Source organism: Microplitis mediator, chromosome 3, assembly GCF_029852145.1.
Source record: "Microplitis mediator isolate UGA2020A chromosome 3, iyMicMedi2.1, whole genome shotgun sequence".
NCBI classification, from domain to species: domain Eukaryota; kingdom Metazoa; phylum Arthropoda; class Insecta; order Hymenoptera; family Braconidae; genus Microplitis; species Microplitis mediator.
Window position 1 is genome coordinate 1,247,939 of NC_079971.1, and position 17,066 is coordinate 1,265,004.

The 17,066-nt window shown below is 29.2% G+C and overlaps 2 protein-coding genes across 3 annotated transcripts in view; one reads left to right on the top strand and one right to left on the bottom strand.

The window, feature by feature from the left end:
- Positions 1 to 17,066, bottom strand: part of LOC130665672 (cerebellar degeneration-related protein 2) — a 41,032-nt gene that overhangs the window by 13,656 nt on the left and 10,310 nt on the right. The gene's annotated exons all lie outside the window — the stretch shown is intronic.
- On the top strand, positions 374 to 2,469 carry LOC130665678 (uncharacterized). Its single transcript, XM_057466169.1, has 9 exons — positions 374 to 476; positions 559 to 629; positions 705 to 815; positions 873 to 930; positions 1,376 to 1,548; positions 1,618 to 1,808; positions 1,889 to 2,056; positions 2,134 to 2,256; positions 2,331 to 2,469. Exons 1-9 carry the CDS (start codon positions 473 to 475, stop codon positions 2,392 to 2,394), a joined length of 963 nt encoding a protein of 320 aa, XP_057322152.1. The 5' UTR covers positions 374 to 472; the 3' UTR covers positions 2,395 to 2,469.

The window sequence follows — 17,066 nt, forward strand, 5'->3', positions numbered from 1 at the left end:
TTTTCGTCATTTCCAACAATATTTTCGATATAATGAAGAAAAAAAAAATTACTTGATTTTTTTGAATCAGTCTAATATATATATACCATTTCTCTATTATTCTACAATTGATGTGAACAAGGAGAAAATTAAAAAAATTTTTAACTCATATTTGATCCTAAAATCTTGAAAATTTTTTTTTTTTGCATTTTTGCAAAAAAAAAATTATATAATTCAACTAATAAGTTATTGCAGTTAACTCAATAAATGGTTTTAACTCATGATGAAATATATATAATTTTTTTAAATACTAAAAGTTTTTTTATCTATAAAAATATTAAGTCGATATCATTTAATTAGTTTAATCTATCGAGGTTTTTTTCCATTTTATTTCTTTGTCTTTATTAAGTATTCAAGCTTATGACAACGACGTAGAATTCAATTTGTCATTAAAGTTACAAGATCCCAAAAGATATTAATCCCGGACATCAAAATGAGTGAGTAAAATTATTAATAACATTCAAAAATTAATAGCAACCTTATAAATAATAAATGATCTATATATTTTTCATCCGGCAGATAATTTAATTAACAAATTAATAATATCGCTGGTAATATTCTCCAGCATTTTATTCGTCGATTCTCACTCGGTAAAAATTTTTATAATGACTTTACTATTTTTATCAATTGATTATTTAATAAAATGGTAATTTAAAAATGCATAGATTGATAAACGCTCACTGTCAACTAAAGGCGTCATAATTGGACCAGATACTCCAGTTTACTATTTAGAATATCCACATGATAAATATCTAAGAGTTATTCGCGATGTGAATGTAAGTTTTAATTAATAATTATCATCATTAAAGTCTAATAATATCTTATTTTTTTAGAAATTTGAAGCATCTCCTTCTTACAACTACTATCGTAATCCGGAAAACGAATTCAACAGTCAGTAATTTCGTAAATAAAATAAAATAATTAATTTTTTTATTCTTCACGGAAAAAAATTAATCGTGAATGCAACATGATGCAGTCTTGGTAAATAAACATGATGAAATCATGTTGCATTCACATGATTTGTCATGTTTCGGCTACATGATAGTCATGTTGCATTCACATGATAATCGTGTTGCGGTAACATGAGATAATCATGTGGCAGCAACATGATTTGTCATGTTTCGGCTACATGACAATATGTGGCAGCAACATGATTTTCATGTAGCCGAAACATGACAAATCATGTAAATGCAACATGATCTTCTCATGTTACCGCAACATGATTATCATGTAGCCGAAACATGACAAATCATGTGAATGCAACATGATTTCATCATGTTTATTTACCAAGACTGCATCATGTTGCATTCACGATTAATTTTTTTCCGTGTTCCAGATACATTTTTTCCGAAGGTATTAATAGTCCTTGAATGGTATGATGGAAACAGCACCCGAGAGCAAGATATTCTTAATGAAGTATTGACGGAATGGAATAAAGTAGATACATATTTTGAACAACTTGATTATCCCAAAATAAAGTTGGCTATCGCTGGAGTCGTCATACCAACAGTAAATTTATAAACTTTTGTTTTTTATCATTATCGTTTATAAAATTATGGTTGTAATTATTTGTTGTAGAGATCAGATTTTTGGGACACAACGATATTTAATCAGCAAATGATATACCCTTATAAGCCTAAGTTTCGAAGTACTATGCATCAGTACTGCTACCGTATTCCTAATTATCCAACTTTTATGGCCGAATTTTTCAGAAATAATACTGATCAGTTCGAAAGTTTCGATTACGATTTTTTTATATTAATGACGCAGTAAGTATACTAATAATTTTAGTCCCCGAAGTATGGCGCTTTGTCCCAAATGTTATAATTTCTTATTTAACACAATGAAGCCGAAAATTAGATACGTTGTGGACATTTGATAATTTCCATTATACTTACATCACGCATGTCATGTTTGATTGTGATACTAAGAATGGCAACTCTTATCGTTTATCAGGAAAATTCGTGAAGAAAGATGAACATTTTAGTTATGTTGCTGCCAATACTGTCGCTGCCATGTAAGAATTCTGTGTGTAGTAAATAATGTATGTATGTATTTGATAATTTTATTTCGGGGTAATTATATTTTTTGTAGAATTGGAGATTATGAAAATGGGGATAAGAATTGTGGTGAAACTAGGATTACCGATTGGGAGTGGTATCGGAAAAATGTTACTTTGATCGAATGTTCTAAAAGCATCTTTAGACCAATGGTCAAGTAAGTAGTTCGTTTTTTGTTTTTCAATGAAATTTTATGTGTTGAAATTTACTTGAGAGATATTTTTATTGCAGCAATGCCAGATACACTTGTTTGGATCAAATACCTTATGGTCGATATGAAGACGATTACTCATAATTTAATTAAAACTTCAAATAAAATTTTTAACTTTAAAAAAAATTGTATAAATTTCAATGAATAATCATTTCCAAATAAATAGTAAAAAAAAAAATAGTGTTAAATTATTTATAACAACCTGTACTTTCTGCGTTCTTGCATTTTTACGTATGGTAACACTAGAGAGTAGTTGAAACTTCTTCAAGTGTACAAACTGTATTGACCCTTACTGATAATTGAGACCGATTCGACACGTATTTAAAGTATTCATTTTTCGTATATATCGCATTTTTATGTGAATTATCGTATGTAATCACAACAGTAAATTTCTTCTTTGTTCCATTGAATTTCGATAGCAAAAAAAAATTTTAACTAAAAATTAATTTAAAAATTACTAAGTATCCTTAAATGATAATAAAATATTTAAATATTTGGAGCAGACACTGCCTCTCTATTTTTCTACAATAAACAAAAAGAAAATTTTAAATATTTGTTACTTATATTTAATTTTGGAAATTTTTTTTTTTTTCACAAAAAAATATTTAAAAAAAAAATATATACTTTAACAAATAGTTTTTCGGAATAAACTGAATTAATAGTTTTATCTCGTGACGTAATATTTAATTGTCTTTTTTATCTAAAAAAACATATTAAATCGATATCATAAAATTAATTTAAACTATCGACGTATTTTTTAACTTTATTTCTTTGTCTTTATTAAGTATTTGAGCATATGACAACACCGCAGTATTTAATTTGTCATTAAAGTTATAAGATCCCAAAAGTTATTAATCCCGAAGATTAAAATGAGTGAGTAAAATCATGAGAAATATTTAAAAAGTAACCTTATAAATAATAAATGATTTATAAATTTTTTGTCCGGCAGATGATTTAATTATTAAATTAATAATAACGCTGGTAATATTCTCCAGCATTTCAATCGTCGATTCTCACTCGGTAAAAATTTTGATATACTTTGCCTAATAGCTTATCAGAATAAAACGTATTAGTAGTTTTATCTCGTAATGAAACATTTAATTGTCTTTGTTTCAAATACTAAAAGCTTTTTTATCGAAAAAAATATTAAGTCGATATCATTTAATTAATTTAAACTATCGACTTATTTCCCCACTTTAATTATTTGTCGAAATTTTGTATTTAAGCGACTGACTACAACAAAGTGTTTAATTTTTCATTAGAGTTTTAACAAATCAAAGTGAATAATCCTGGACATAAAAATGAGTGAGTAAAATTGTTAAGAACATTCAAAAATTAATAGCAACCCTATAAATAATAAATGATCGGTATATTTTTCATTTGGCAGATAATTTAATTAACAAATTAATAATATCGCTGGTAATATTCTCCAGCATTTTATTCGTCGATTCTCACTCGGTAAAAATTTTTATAATGACTTTACTATTTTTATCAATTGATTATTTAATAAAATGGTAATTTAAAAATGTATAGATTGATAAACGCTCACTGTCAACTAAAGGCGTCATAGTTGGACCAGATACTCCAGTTTACTATTTAACATATCCAAATGATAATTATCTAAGAGTTATTCGCGATGTGAATGTAAGTTTTAATTAATAATTATCATCATTAAAGTCTAATAATATCTTATTTTTTTAGAAATTTGAAGCATCTCCTTCTTACAACTACTATCGTAATCCGGAAAACGAATTCAACGGTCAGTAATTTCGTAAATAAAATAAAATAAAATAATTAATTTTTTTATTCTTCCAGATACATTTTTTCCGAAGGTATTAATAGTCCTTGAATGGTATGATGGAAACAGCACCCGAGAGCAAGATATTCTTAATGAAGTATTGACGGAATGGAATAAAGTAGATGCATATTTTGAACAACTTGATTATCCCAAAATAAAGTTGGCTATCGCTGGAGTCGTCATACCAACAGTAAATTTATAAACTTTTGTTCTTTAGCATTATCGTTTATAAAATTATGGTCGTAATTATTTGTCGTAGAGACCAGATATTTGGGACACAAAAATATTTAATCAGCAAATGAGATTCCCTGGTGGGCAGTCTTGGGAAGGAAATAGTAGGGTTCGGGTAGTCTTATACCTCCGTCTTCCTTATTATCCAACTTTTATGGCCGAATTTTTCAGAAATAATACCGATCATTTCGAAAGTTTCGATTACGATTTTTTTATATTAATGACGCAGTAAGTATACTAATAATTTTAGTCCCCGAAGGATGGCGCTTTGTCCCAAATGTTATAATTTCTTATTTTACATAATGAAGCCGAAAATTCGATGACTTCTGGGACTATAGTTATGTCTATAATACTTTCATCACGCATGTCAGGTTTGATTGTAATACTAAGGATGGCAACTCTTATCTTTTATCAGGAGGATTCGTGAATAAAAATGAACATTTTAGTTATGTTGCTGCCAATACTGTCGCTGTCATGTAAGAATTCTGTGTGCAGTAAATAATTTATGTATTTGATAATTATATTTCGGGGTAATTATATTTTTTGTAGAATTGGAGATTATGGAAATAGGGATAAGAATTGTGATAACAAGTTGGCTTCCCATTGGAAGCGGTCATGGAAAAATGGTACTTTGATCGAATATTGTAAAAGCATCTTTAGACCAATGGTCAAGTAAGTAGTTCGTTTTTAGTTTTTCAATGAAATTTTATGTGTTGAAATTTACTTGAGAGATATTTTTATTGCAGCAACGCCAGCTACACTTGTTTGCATCAAATACCTTATGGTCGATATGAAGACGATTACTCATAATTTAATTAAAACTTCAAATAAAATTTTTAACTTAAAAAAAAATTGTATAAATTTCAATGAATAATCATTTCCAAATAAATAGTAAAAAAAAAATAGTGTTAAATTATTTATAACCATTTGTAATTTCTGTATTGTTGCACTTTCACGTAAAAACATTAGAGAGTCGTCCGAACATCTCCAAGTGCAGAAACTGCATTGACCCCAACGGATAGTTTGAACTGACTTGACACGTGCCCAGGATGAAATTTATTTTAATTCCATTCTATATCAATTACCCATCTTATAAATTTATGATATAAGAGGAAAATCATTTGGATATATATAAATAAAAAAATATAGGGGAGGAGAGGGGCAAAAAGGGGTACTTAAGGAAATACTGAGTTTTCGAGGACTAAAATACGCTAAATCTTTTTGTTTTTAATGATATTCAAGTTAAATAGACAAAATTTTTAGCTGCCGTTAAAAAATAAAATTGCTATTTTTGGCGGGCAAAAACGGGTACCCTTTAAAAATGTTGAAAAAAAAAAATTTCTGAAAGTTGATCAAATTTTATTAAATTAAATCTTTTATATGTAATATACATAAAAAAATGACATTTCACATCATTGGTGGGTAAGAAGGCAAAAAAAAATTTTTTTGTGGGGCAGAAAGGCCCACGTCCAAAAAATGATAATTTTTTTTTTTAAATTGTTTTTATCATCAAGAATGTATTTCTTTCTCTTGACAACTATTTTTGGTTTTATAATACTCAAGAAAATTTTTTTACGTGTAATAAATCGTTTCCCCTCGATTAACTTAATTACTTATTGTTATTTAATAAAAAAAAACATTTCTATATTTCTTATTTGTCATTATTTTGAACTCAAAAAAAATGTTTTTTGATATTTTAGATTACAGATTATTTTGTATCATTTAAAAAATTTTATCAATAAAAAAATAAAATATTATCTTCGAATATTTTTAGTGGCCAAATTTGCCCCAGCTATAGAAAATCAGCCGAAAAATGGATAAATATATTAAATTTTTTTTAATTCGACGATAAAAATATGAAAGAATCGTTTTTTCAGAATTTTCGGCTGGTCCATTTTGCCCCAGGTGTCATGCGTAGGGCTAAAAATGCGTAAATATATCAGATTTATAGTAATTAGACGAAAAAAAAAATTTTTTTTTTTTATGAAATTTTGGGGTACCCCGTTTTGCCTGCCGTACCCCCTCCCCTATAATGAATAAAATCACTTTTCACGTGTATTGACGCGCGTAATCAAAACAGTAAATTTCTCTTATATTCCATTGATTTTTTACAGCAAAAAAAATTGTAACGAAAAATTTATTTAATAATGAAATATCTGATTGTCTTTGTTGCAAGTACTAAACGCTTTTTTATCTAAAAAAATATTAAATCGATATCATTAAATTAGTTTAATCTATCGGGGTTTTTCCCCATTTTATTTCTTTGTCGTCATTAAGTATTTAAGCTTATGATAACAACGCAGAATTCAATTTGTCATTAAAGTTTTAACAAATCCAAGTTAATAATCCCGGACATCAAAATGAGTGAGTAAAATTATTAGAAATATCAAAATATGAATAGTAACCTTATAAATAATAAATGATCTATATATTTTTCATCCGGCAGATAATTTAATTATTGAATTAATAATAATGCTGGTAACATTTTCGAGCATTTTATTTGTCGATTCTCACTCGGTAAAAATTTTAAAAATAAATTAACTGTTTTAATCAATTGATTATTTGATAAAATCGTAATTTAAAAATATATAGATTGATAAACGTTCGCCGTCAACTGAAGGCGTCATAATTGGACCCGATACTCCAGTTTACTATTTAGAATATCCACATGATGATTATCTAAGAGTTAATCGCTATGTAAACGTAAGTTTAAATGAATAATTATTATCATTAAATTCTAATAATATCTAATTTTATTAGAAATTTGAGGCATCCCCTTCTTATAACTACTATCGTATTCCGGAGAACAAATCCAACGGTAAGTAATTTCGTAAATAAAACAACATAAAATAAACTAATTAACTTTTTTTTTCCAGGCACATTTATTCCGAAGGTATTAGTAATCCTTGATTGGGAATATCTAGTTGAAAACCGAGCAGAGAAAGATATTCTTAATGAAGTATTGACGAAATGGAATAAAGCAGATAAATATTTGGAACAACTTGACAGCAATCCCAAAATAAAATTGGCTATTGCTGGAGTCGTCATACCGACAGTAAATTAAGGTTTTTTTTTTTTATCATTATCGTTTATAAATTTATGGTCATTATTATTTATTGTAGAAATCAGATACTTGGAACAAAATGATATTCAATCAGCAGAATGATCCTTGTTTACCTCATAGTCGTCGTCGTCGTCGTCCTATTCGCGATCGTACTTTCTGTGACCTTTTTATCGTTGTATATCGTATTCCTTATCATCCAAATTCTATGGCTAAGTGGTTAAATGATAATGCCGGTCTGTTTGAAAGTTTCGAATATGATTTATTTATATTCATGACGCGGTAAGTATAATAATAATTTTTTTCCCCGGAGTATGGCGCTTTATCCCAAAAGTTATAATTTTTTGTTTTACATAATGAAGCCGGAAATTCAGTAGAAAGTGGGACCCTAACTATTCTGCCTATAATACTCACATGACGCATAGTAAGTTCACTTGTGATGGTAAAAATAATCCCAATTATGATACATCAGGAGGATTTGTGAAGAACGATGGGGAGTGGAGTTTGGAAGCTGCCAGAACTGTTATTTTCACGTAAGAATTCCCCAGAGAGGAAAGTACCACGGGCCCAGGCTTGGCCCAGACTTGGCCCAACTTTGTAGAACCTTGGGCCAGGCTTGTAAACCAGTCTTGGCCCAGCCTTGGTAGAAGCCTGGAATGATAATCTCGGGCCAAGCCTGGTTGCCAGACCTGGCCCATGCTTGGTTACCAGACCTGGCCCATGCTTGGTTGCCAGACCTGGCCCAGGCTTCCAGGAAACGAATAAATTTAATTAAAAAAAATTTATTATTATTAACCTCGTAGAATTCATGATCATTAACGTTTTAATGATCTAAGGGAGGTAAATGATGTGAAAAAAACTCGGTGGAAATTCTGCTGGACTCTGGGCGCGAACTGCCGTCCTTCTGATTACTGGGTTCAAACGGTAGCTACTGGACGAACCTACTAACGTTGAACTGGTACATTTATATGATCTACTTATATAAACCATAGGTATATCCAAACTTGGGTAATCCTACCTTGGCCCAAGTCTGGGTTGCCATTGAACGGCCAAGGCTAGGTTACCCAGTCTTGGCCCAAGCCTGGCTTGCCATTGGATAGCCAAGGCTAGGTTACCCAGTCTTGGCCCAAGCCCGGGTAATCATTGTAACGGCCAAGGCTAGGTTTCCCAGTCTTGGCCCAAGTCTGGCTTGCCATTAGACGGCCAAGGCTAGGTTACCCAGTCCTGGCCCAAGCCTGGCTTGCCATTGGATAGCCAAGGCTAGGTTACCCAGTCTTGGCCCAAGCCCGGGTAATCATTGTAACGGCCAAGGCTAGGTTACCCAGTCTTGGCCCAAGTCTGGCTTGCCATTAGACGGCCAAGGCTAGGTTACCCAGTCCTGGCCCAAGCCTGGGCCAATATAGGTGTGCCAAAGCTAGGTTCCCCAGTGCTGGGCCAAGTAGGGGCCCGTTGTTCAACTCTGGCAGCTCCTGTATGGGGCTGTGTAATAAATAATTGTATTTGATAATTTTATTTAGGGGTAACTATATTTTTTTTAGACTTGGAATTTATGAGGGGAAGGGTAAAGATTGTGCTAATATATTACCGGGGGGTTATTTTGATGACACTTGGTCTGAATGTTCTAAAAGCGCCCTTAGATCGATGATCAAGTAAGTAGTTCGTTTTTTGTTTTTTGACGAAGCTTCAGGTGTTGAAATTTACTTAAGAGCTATTTTTATTGCAGCAACACCAGATACACTTGTCTACATCAAATACCTCATGATCAAGAAGAAGACGACTACTCATGATTTAATTCAAACTTTCAGATAAATTTTATACTTCAAGCAAAGTTGTACAAATTTTAGTGAATAATCATTTCCAAATAAATAGTAAAATAAAAAAAAATAGCGTTAAATTATTTAAAACCATCTGTAATTTCTGTATTGTTGCACTTTCACGCAAAAACATTAGAGAGTCGTCCAAACATTCCTAAGTGCAGAAACTGCGTTGACCCTAACTGATAGCTCGAACCGACTCGACACGTGCCCAGGATGAAATTCATTTTAATTCTATTCTATACCAATTACCCATCTTCTAAATGTTTTATATAACAATAAAATCATTTGGATATATATAAATAACAAAATATATAATGAATAAAATCACTTTTCACGTGTATTGGCGCGCGTAATCAAAACAGTCAATTTCTCTTATAATCCATTGATTTTTTATAGCAAAAAAATTGTAACGAAAAATTTATTTAATAATGGAATATCTGATTGTCTTTGTTGCTAGTACTAAACGCTTTTTTATCTAAAAAAATATTAAATCGATATCATTAAATTGGTTTAATCTATCGGGGTTTTTTCCCATTTTATTTCTTTGTCTTCATTAAGTATTTAAGCTTATGACAACAACGCAGAATTCAATTTGTCATTAAAGTTTTAACAAATCCAAGTTAATAATCCCGGACATCAAAATGAGTAAGTAAAATTATTAGAAATATCAAAAAATTAATAGCAACCTTATAAATAATAAATGATCTATATATTTTTCATCCGGCAGATAATTTAATTATTGAATTAATAATATCACTGGTAATATTCTCCAGCATTTTATTCGTCGATTCTCACTCGGTAAAAATTTTAAAAATAAATTAACTGTTTTAATCAATTGATTATTTGATAAAATCGTAATTTAAAAATATATAGATTGATAAACGTTCGTCGTCAACTGAAGGCGTCATAATTGGACCCGATACTCCAGTTTACTATTTAGAATATCCACATGATGATTATCTAAGAGTTAATCGCTATGTAAACGTAAGTTTAAATGAATAATTATTATCATTAAATTCTAATAATATCTAATTTTATTAGAAATTTGAGGCATCCCCTTCTTATAACTACTATCGTATTCCGGAGAACAAATCCAATGGTAAGTAATTTCGTAAATAAAATAACATAAAATAAACTAATTAACTTTTTTTTCCAGGCACATTTATTCCGAAGGTATTAGTAATCCTTGATTGGGAAAATCTAGTTGAAAACCGAGCAGAGAAAGATATTCTTAATGAAGTATTGACGAAATGGAATGAAGCAGATGAATATTTGGAACAACTTGACAGCAATCCCAAAATAAAATTGGCTATTGCTGGAGTCGTCATACCGACAGTAAATTAAGGTTTTTTTTTTTTATCATTATCGTTTATAAATTTATGGTCATTATTATTCATTGTAGAAATCAGATACTTGGAACACAACGATATTCGTTCAGCCGACGGATCCTCGTTTACCTCATAGTTGTCGTCGTCGTCGCGATCGTAATTTCTGTGACCTTTTTATCGCTGTATATCGTATTCCTTATTATCCAAATTCTATGGCTAAGTGGTTAAATGATAATGCCGGTCTGTTTGAAAGTTTCGAATATGATTTATTTATATTCATGACGCAGTAAGTATACTAATAATTTTTTTCCCCGGAGTATGGCGCTTTATCCCAAAAGTTATAATTTTTTGTTTTACATAATGAAGCCGGAAATTCGGTAGAAAGTGGGACCCTGTCGATTTTGCCCATAATACTCACATGACGCATAGTAAGTTCACTTGTTATATTAAAAATAATCCCAATTATGATTCATCAGGAGGATTTGTGAAGAACGATATGTATTGGAGTTTGGAAGCTGCCAGAACTGTTATTTTCACGTAAGAATTCTGTGCAATAAATAGTTGTATTTGATAATTTTATTTAGGGGTAACTATATTTTTTGTAGACTTGGAATTTATGAGGGGAAGGGTGAAGATTGTGCTAATATATTACCGGGGGGTTTTTTTGATAACACTTGGTCTGAATGTTCTAAAAGCGCCCTTAGATCGATGATCAAGTAAGTAGTTCGTTTTTTGTTTTTTGACGAAACTTCAGGTGTTGAAATTTACTAAGGAGTTATTTTTATTGCAGCAACACCAGATACACTTGTCTACATCAAATACCTCATGATCAAGATGAAGACGATTACTCATGATTTAATTCAAACTTTCAGATAAATTTTATACTTCAAGCAAAATTGTATCAATTTTAGTGAATAATCATTTCCAAATAAATAGTAAAAAAAAAATAGCGTTAAATTATTTAGAACCATCTGTAATTTCTGTATTGTTGCACTTTCACGCAAAAACATTAGAGAGTCGTCCAAACATTTCCAAGTGCAGAAACTGCATTGACCCTAACGGATAGTTTGAACCGACTCGACACGTGCCCAGGATGAAATTTATTTTAATTCCATTCTATATCAATTACCCATCTTATAAATGTATTATATAAGAGGAAAATCATGTGGATATATATAAATAACAAAATATATAATGAATAAAATCAATTTTCACGTGTATTGACGCGCGTAATCAAAACAGTCAATTTCTCTTATATTCCATTGATTTTTATAGCAAAAAAAAATGTAACGAAAAATTTATTTAATAATTACCAAGCGCATTTTATTGATGAAAAGATATTTAAATATTTATAGCATGTTTGCTATTAAAATTACAATACAAACATTATAAATTCATTGTTTATATTATATTATAAAACCGAGATTAATTACAAAATTACTATAGTATGGGAAAATTGTATCGTCAATTATACAATCTTTGTGTACTATAATGATTTATGTAATTATAAAATTATTCTATGAAGGGAACTGCGACCTTTTGTTAAAAAAAATTCATTTTATTTATTTATTTTTTTTATATTCTCATGGAAATTATTTTGGATCAAAAATAAAAACTTTATTATAGAATAATAAATCAATAAAGTATGAACTTTATTGCACTTTTCAAATCCTCAATTCAATTTGCATTTGAATATTAATGTATAAATTATCTATATATATTTAATATTATTTTATTCAAGAGAAAGTTTATGCAAATAAATTCAATAATAAAAAAATTGACGAAATGTCATCTAGAGAAATTTATTCCGTCATTTATGCCATCATATAATTCTTAAAAATAATTAAAAAAAAAAAAAATATACAAGTGTGAATGATTTTTTTTTATGTCCTACATTTGTAAATACTAATGTATTAACAAACAGACAGTCATGTGGGAGCCGATTGATAATAACAGTGATTAAACTGTCTAATGTTATTGCACTAAGCGTTAATTGCATCTTAATCACAAGGTCTGTGTACATACATTAGTACAAATATATTTGTATAGATCTAAGATTTTTTTTTCTATTAGTCATTTACTGCCAGATAAAAAAAAAATTACGCCAAAGGACTTGATTACACGTCGACTGGGTAACAAAAGATTACGTCGCGTAATTATTGATGTATTTTAAATGAGGAATCATCATCACGCAAACGTCTATTGTCATGACCATTAGTTTAAAGCCGATATGTAGATACGTATAATTAAAAAATAAAATTTTTTATTATTTACTTTTAAATTTCGAAGCCATTTGACAACAGATTTATGAGTCCGGTAATTTATTTTTAAGTGATTAAATTTAATGTTTACGTAAAGATTTAAAGTTTAAGTTTTGAAAATATGTCACCAGAATTACGGAATGAAAAATGGTAATTTTTTTTTTGCGTTTTATTTGAGGCTGTGTAAAATCCTAATCCTTAAAGTAGCTGCCGAGATTTGGCTAAGAATTTAAACCGTGAAAAATTTTTATTTGCTGTATTTCTTTATATTTATGCTGAGCAGGTGCAAAGGACGTTGCAGTGTACCAGTGATTTGTCATTTTTCAAGGAACCCGATAGGGCGAGGACACTCTACTACTATATACAAGATACACGGTTATTATTTTCATTACAATGACTGACATAAAAATTTTTTGAACCTTGAAAAAAATTATTTATGACTACTGAGTTATGGCTTGAAATTTTTTTTGTACACTAAAGTCTACTAGGTTTATTAAATTTTTATTTTTTCAATGTATACATAAAATTTTTAAAAATAATTCATTTAGTTGAAAATTAAAATTTTGAATATTAAGGGGGATAGCCACTGAGGATCGAAAAAACAGGTGATTTTCGGGAATTTTTTTGACTGGAATAATAAAGAAATTTGGGGATCGGGTTTTTTTTGTTTTCTAAAGTATATATTGAAGATAATTCTCCTAAATTTTCATTAAAAAATATCATGTTGTTACAAAGTTATAAGCATTTTTGTGGAGCAACAAAAAAATTTCCCCCACCACGGTGTCATCTCTAACTCAAAAACGGATTATCAGAAACAAAAAAACCAAACGGCGTTGTAATCTGTATGAATGTGGTTATCGTTGCACATAGGGGATTTTGAAAATTTTGATTTGAAAAAAAATGGCGACATATTAAAAATTTTTTCGTTGTTTTTTCTCATTTTTTTGGATTCAAACAGCCCTAAAAAATCTTAAAAATCAAAATTTTCAAAATCCCCTACGTGAAACTTTAGCGACTGAATAGACGAATACGGCAAAAAAAAAAGTTGCGAATCGGTTGATGTTTATGCAAATTACAGATGCCACCAGTTCAAAAAAAGTAGTTTCGAGAAAAATGCGTTCAAAGTTTTTAGTCGATGCAGCGGTCAGTTGACGCGCTGTCACAAAAATTACTTTAACTCGAAAAATATTCGGAATTTTCATACAAAACTTTACATACATATTTTTGAACATATACACTTTGATTTAATAAAAAAAAGAAAATTTTTTTCTTTTGAAATTTCAGTGGCTATCCCCCTTAATTAATTTTAATACTGAAGTTAAATATTTATAAAATTGTATACTCGGCAATTATTTCACTATGCAAAATAATTTTATTAAAATTCCGGAGTTAATTTAAATAAACTCCAGAAAAAAATTAACTCAGTTTTTTTATTTTTAAAAACTGATTCAAAATATTAAGAAGTTTATTTTCCAAAGGAATTAATAAATAATAATTTCAACTCCTTCGAAGTGAAATTTACTGTGGATTCAAATTTTAACCAAATTTGGTATTTATAACTGTAGTTAAAATAATTGCAACGCAACTCTAAATTCCGCGGTTATAAAATAATATAAATTAACTCCGCACGCTTAATAATGCATTTATTTATTTTAATTTAGCACAGTCATCAAAATAAGATTTAAAAAAAAAAGTAAAAAAATATCAAACAATATAATAAATAACCACAATATTTATTATAACCGTACTTAAAACTTCCTCGTTTTAAATTTCTTCTTTCCAAACAACATTACAACGTTACTACTGTTTTTTTGCATGAAAAAATTTATACGGTTTATAATTCAGTGAATAAATAAAATCGTCACGATGGAAACGTGACACGGCGTGTTGGATTGTCGTGACTCCTCTTATTCTCTTGTTAAAATGTAAATTTACACTATTATCATGTCTTTCATTACCTTACATTGCACCAAAAAAAAAAAAACAATATCAATAACAATAATAATAAAAAAATTTCTCAAAAAAAAAAACAACTTAAAAAAATAAATTAACGTCTTAACGTACAATTGAAAAATGTAAAAGGAAATAAAAGTTTAATAAAAAAAAAAAATATGACAAGGCATGGGAAAAAATAAATGAGAAATTTGAATGCCTCATATGAAGAAGACTTGACATAAATTAATTTAAAAGTGAAGATACCGTGTACTGTAATGTAAGATGTTGTTTAAGAAGAAAAAAAAGAGTAAAAAAAGATCCAAGTACCAGCGATGAACAGGAAATACTTTCGCTGTTTGACAGTATCTTTTAAATCTTACCAACAGAGGTGTCATCACAATTTACCACTGCGATTTATTGTTTTACGGATTCTAATATTATTTTTATAAAACTTTTACTAGCCGACTTTAATTTAAAAAAGATACAAAAGCAAAATATTCGGAAATAACTTTCCCTTGGGTTTAAATAGCGATTTATTTGTGCATTGATTGTAAAAATCAATGCAGTTAATATTCTTTAATTGCGGATTAAGATTGATCATCTAATTGTCGGATTAAATGTATATAAATATATCACTTTGTATATAAAAGGATCGCGTGCTTGCAAGGCGTGATTGATCTTGGACTCAAGTTATATTAGAGAAATCGTTGCTCTGTTCATGGAATAAGAAGCGTCGGCAGTACAGAGCCCAGGTAGAAATTACGCATCGATTGTAACAAGACGACGATCATCGTACTGAATACCCACTTTTACCGGGCACGAAAGTATTCTCGGATTTTACGGATTATTTGATAAACAATATTATTATTATTTGTTTAATATTTATAATATCAGGTTCTTTCTACTTATACTATAATGTGATTATAATTATATATAATTGTTTTGATATCTAGAAAATATTATAATGTTTTAATTTATAATCGAATAATAGTTTTATTATAAAATATGAATTACCGTACAAACTGTTAATTTTATGTAAAAAATTAAATTTCTATTAAATTTGATTTTAATTAACGGTTATTATGAATACGCGGTAAAAAATTTACGCAGTAAACGCAGATTAAATTCGGATGACTTTTATTTTTATTTAGTTTCCTTATTGGAGTAAAATTTACTCCCAAGGGCAATTTTTTTTAAATTGAAACTCCCTATTTACTTCGTATGCAGAGTAATTTTTTTTAAGCTCCATACAGAAAAAAAAGATGTTTTGGCGCGAAAAATTTTTTCTCGCTCCAAGAAAATTATTACTGGACCTAAGAAATTTTTCCATTGAAAACGAAAATTTTCTGGGGCGAGAAAGAATTTTTTGAGATGCGAAAAATTTTTCTTGCACCAAAAAAACTTTTTTTTCTGTGCAGAAACCGAATAGCAGAAAGAGTTCGGATTTAAATAAAATCCGTAATCACTTCGAATTAACTTCCGATTTTTGAAAGTGTAATAAAAATGTCATCGATAATTTTTGTCATTTATTAGAAATAAAGTTACGGTAAATAAGTACCTATTAAGTGATGTAATAAAAAATTTTATCATACATGATATACAACATCAATGTTGTTGATTACACGGAACACAGACCGACTAGTAATAAATTTTATGTAATATTTCTGCAACGGGTTATATGATAGCTTAGACCCGCTGAAAAAATACTTTACATTTAATTCAAGAGCTCTTATGTAAATTTTTTACAGAGAATCTATTGAAATCTACTTTGGTCTCAAGTCTCCCGTTTTTAAGTTCAAAAAATTTCTATAAATTCATGACTTCCCCATACTTAAATAAATCAGACCTCAGTCATAAAAAATTATTTCCATTAAAATTAATTAATTGGTAAAAAGTAAAACAAAAATTGTTTAAATTAAAAATGTCTTTTTTCGTAAAAAAAATATCACGTTTATTTAAATATTTTCTCTTTTAAAAAGCGATTTACTTAAAAACCTTCTTCCTGTCGAAAAAGTCATTAAATTTAATAACAAACAAATTAATTGAACGATTATTGACCCAGTGTATTACCGGGATAATTAAAGTCCTAGAGTGTTTTACGTTCCAGGTCAAACTTTAATGACGTGGAAAAAAACGGAATATCTATAAAACTATAGTTATATTATATGTGCAATAATCAAAGTATACGATATACGATAACTATGTGAGTCTGTAGGCAAGGAGCAAACGAGATACTGCGGGATCGGCATCCAGGCACGAATAGGGCACGGCCAGGAGTCAGTTATTGTGAGTAGAGTGCATACCTTCGTCATCAACTAGCATACA